The following is a 1,435-nucleotide window of genomic DNA, read 5'->3' on the forward strand; positions in this document are numbered from 1 at the left end:
GCAAGGTGTCTTCTCAGCTGCACATAAAAAGAGCAGATAGATGCCTCTTTTACCAAACAGTGGGGAGCCTTGACACCCTAAGGTAACACACTGCTGATTTGGCTTCCAAGTGGCCTGATGCCCGTGTGCGGGAGCTGCTGTCAGGGCAGGAATGTTTGACAGGATGAAAGAGCCGGCTCCCTTTCAGAGTGCTATCAAGAGCACCTCATCGGTGTCTTACACAGCCCTCTGCCCCCATCTCCTCAAGACAGGGGCCCCCATCTCTGCACGTGCCCACCACCTTCTGCAGGATTCTGCGCCAAAGCTCCTTGGCCCTTGGGTTGCCCAGGACAAGGAGGGCAGAGTGAAGAGAGGGGGAGGCGGCCATGAGGGTCTCGAAGAAGAGGACAGAGGTGAGACTTGGAGATGGGTGCTTGGAAGTGATGGAGAAGGGGCTGGCCAGGATATATACTATGTGGAGAACCAGGAAGCAGCCCAGGGACTTCAAGGCCATGATATGAGCCTGGGCCTGGGCATCTCTCCTGCCCGCCTTGAAGACCTGCATCTTCCGGTGGTGCCTGTACAGGGACGCCATCAGCATCCCAGAGTACAGCAGAAACAGCAGGAAGGGGAGCCAGCTCCCGGAGTTGAGCAGGGTTAGGTAGCCGTAATGCTGCCCTATAGGGGAATGCGGGATGCTACTGTTGCTCTTGAAGAGCACGTAGGCTTGTCGGATGATGTGGTCCACCAAGATCAGAGTGAGGATGCAGTAACCAAGGAGGCACCAGAGGCTCAGGTGGTAGGCCTGCCGCTTCAGCCACACATAGGCAGGGTACTCAAAGGTGGCGATCTTCAGGCAGTAGAAAACACTGAGGAAGGTGGTAAACCACACGCTGGCCTGGCTCACCGGGACCCAGACGAGACTGAGGATGTAGAGCTGCCAGCTACCCTGGAAGGACGGAAACAAGGCAAGGTCCGCCATGATCAGCCACTGCAGGAGAAAGCGGGAGGCGGCCAGGCCCAGGATGATCCCGCTGTAGGGGGTCAGGTTGGCTCTCCTGGCCCATTCTTTCAGACTCCACACCACAAGGACGCCATTCCCAAGCAAGCCGACCAGGAACTCAGCCCCGGCCACCACAATCAGCAGGCCTTGGGGAAAGGTCAGCCGGGTGAGAGGTATCTCCATGGGGCTGAAGGTCCTTCACGGTTCTGGTGGCAACACCTCGGTCACCATGAATCTTGGTCCCAGCTTTGTCCTCTGTCACCTGTCCCCAGGCAGAGACGGAAAGCTATGACCAGGAGCAGAGTGGAGAGCAGTCGCTGTCACTCTGTATTTGCATCTACACAAGCAAGTCCAGCGCCCAGGCTGGGAACAGCCCCATCACCCCCAGACATCGCCCTCAGGGCCCATGACCACATTCTACAAGAAAATGGGAGGGACCACAGACTCTCCTGT

The 1,435-nt window shown here is 57.6% G+C and overlaps 1 protein-coding gene across 1 annotated transcript; it reads right to left on the reverse strand.

The window, feature by feature from the left end:
* Window positions 1-205: 205 nt before the first annotated feature.
* Window positions 206-1,168, reverse strand: TAS2R5 (taste 2 receptor member 5). The gene has a single exon (XM_004714021.2). The coding sequence runs from the start codon at window positions 1,163-1,165 to the stop codon at window positions 206-208; it is 960 nt and encodes a 319-aa protein (XP_004714078.1). The 5' UTR covers window positions 1,166-1,168.
* Between the last annotated feature and the right edge of the window lie 267 nt (window positions 1,169-1,435).

Source organism: Echinops telfairi, unplaced genomic scaffold, assembly GCF_000313985.2.
Source record: "Echinops telfairi isolate 266 unplaced genomic scaffold, ASM31398v2 ScPeMD7_23;HRSCAF=83, whole genome shotgun sequence".
NCBI lineage: Eukaryota > Metazoa > Chordata > Mammalia > Afrosoricida > Tenrecidae > Echinops > Echinops telfairi.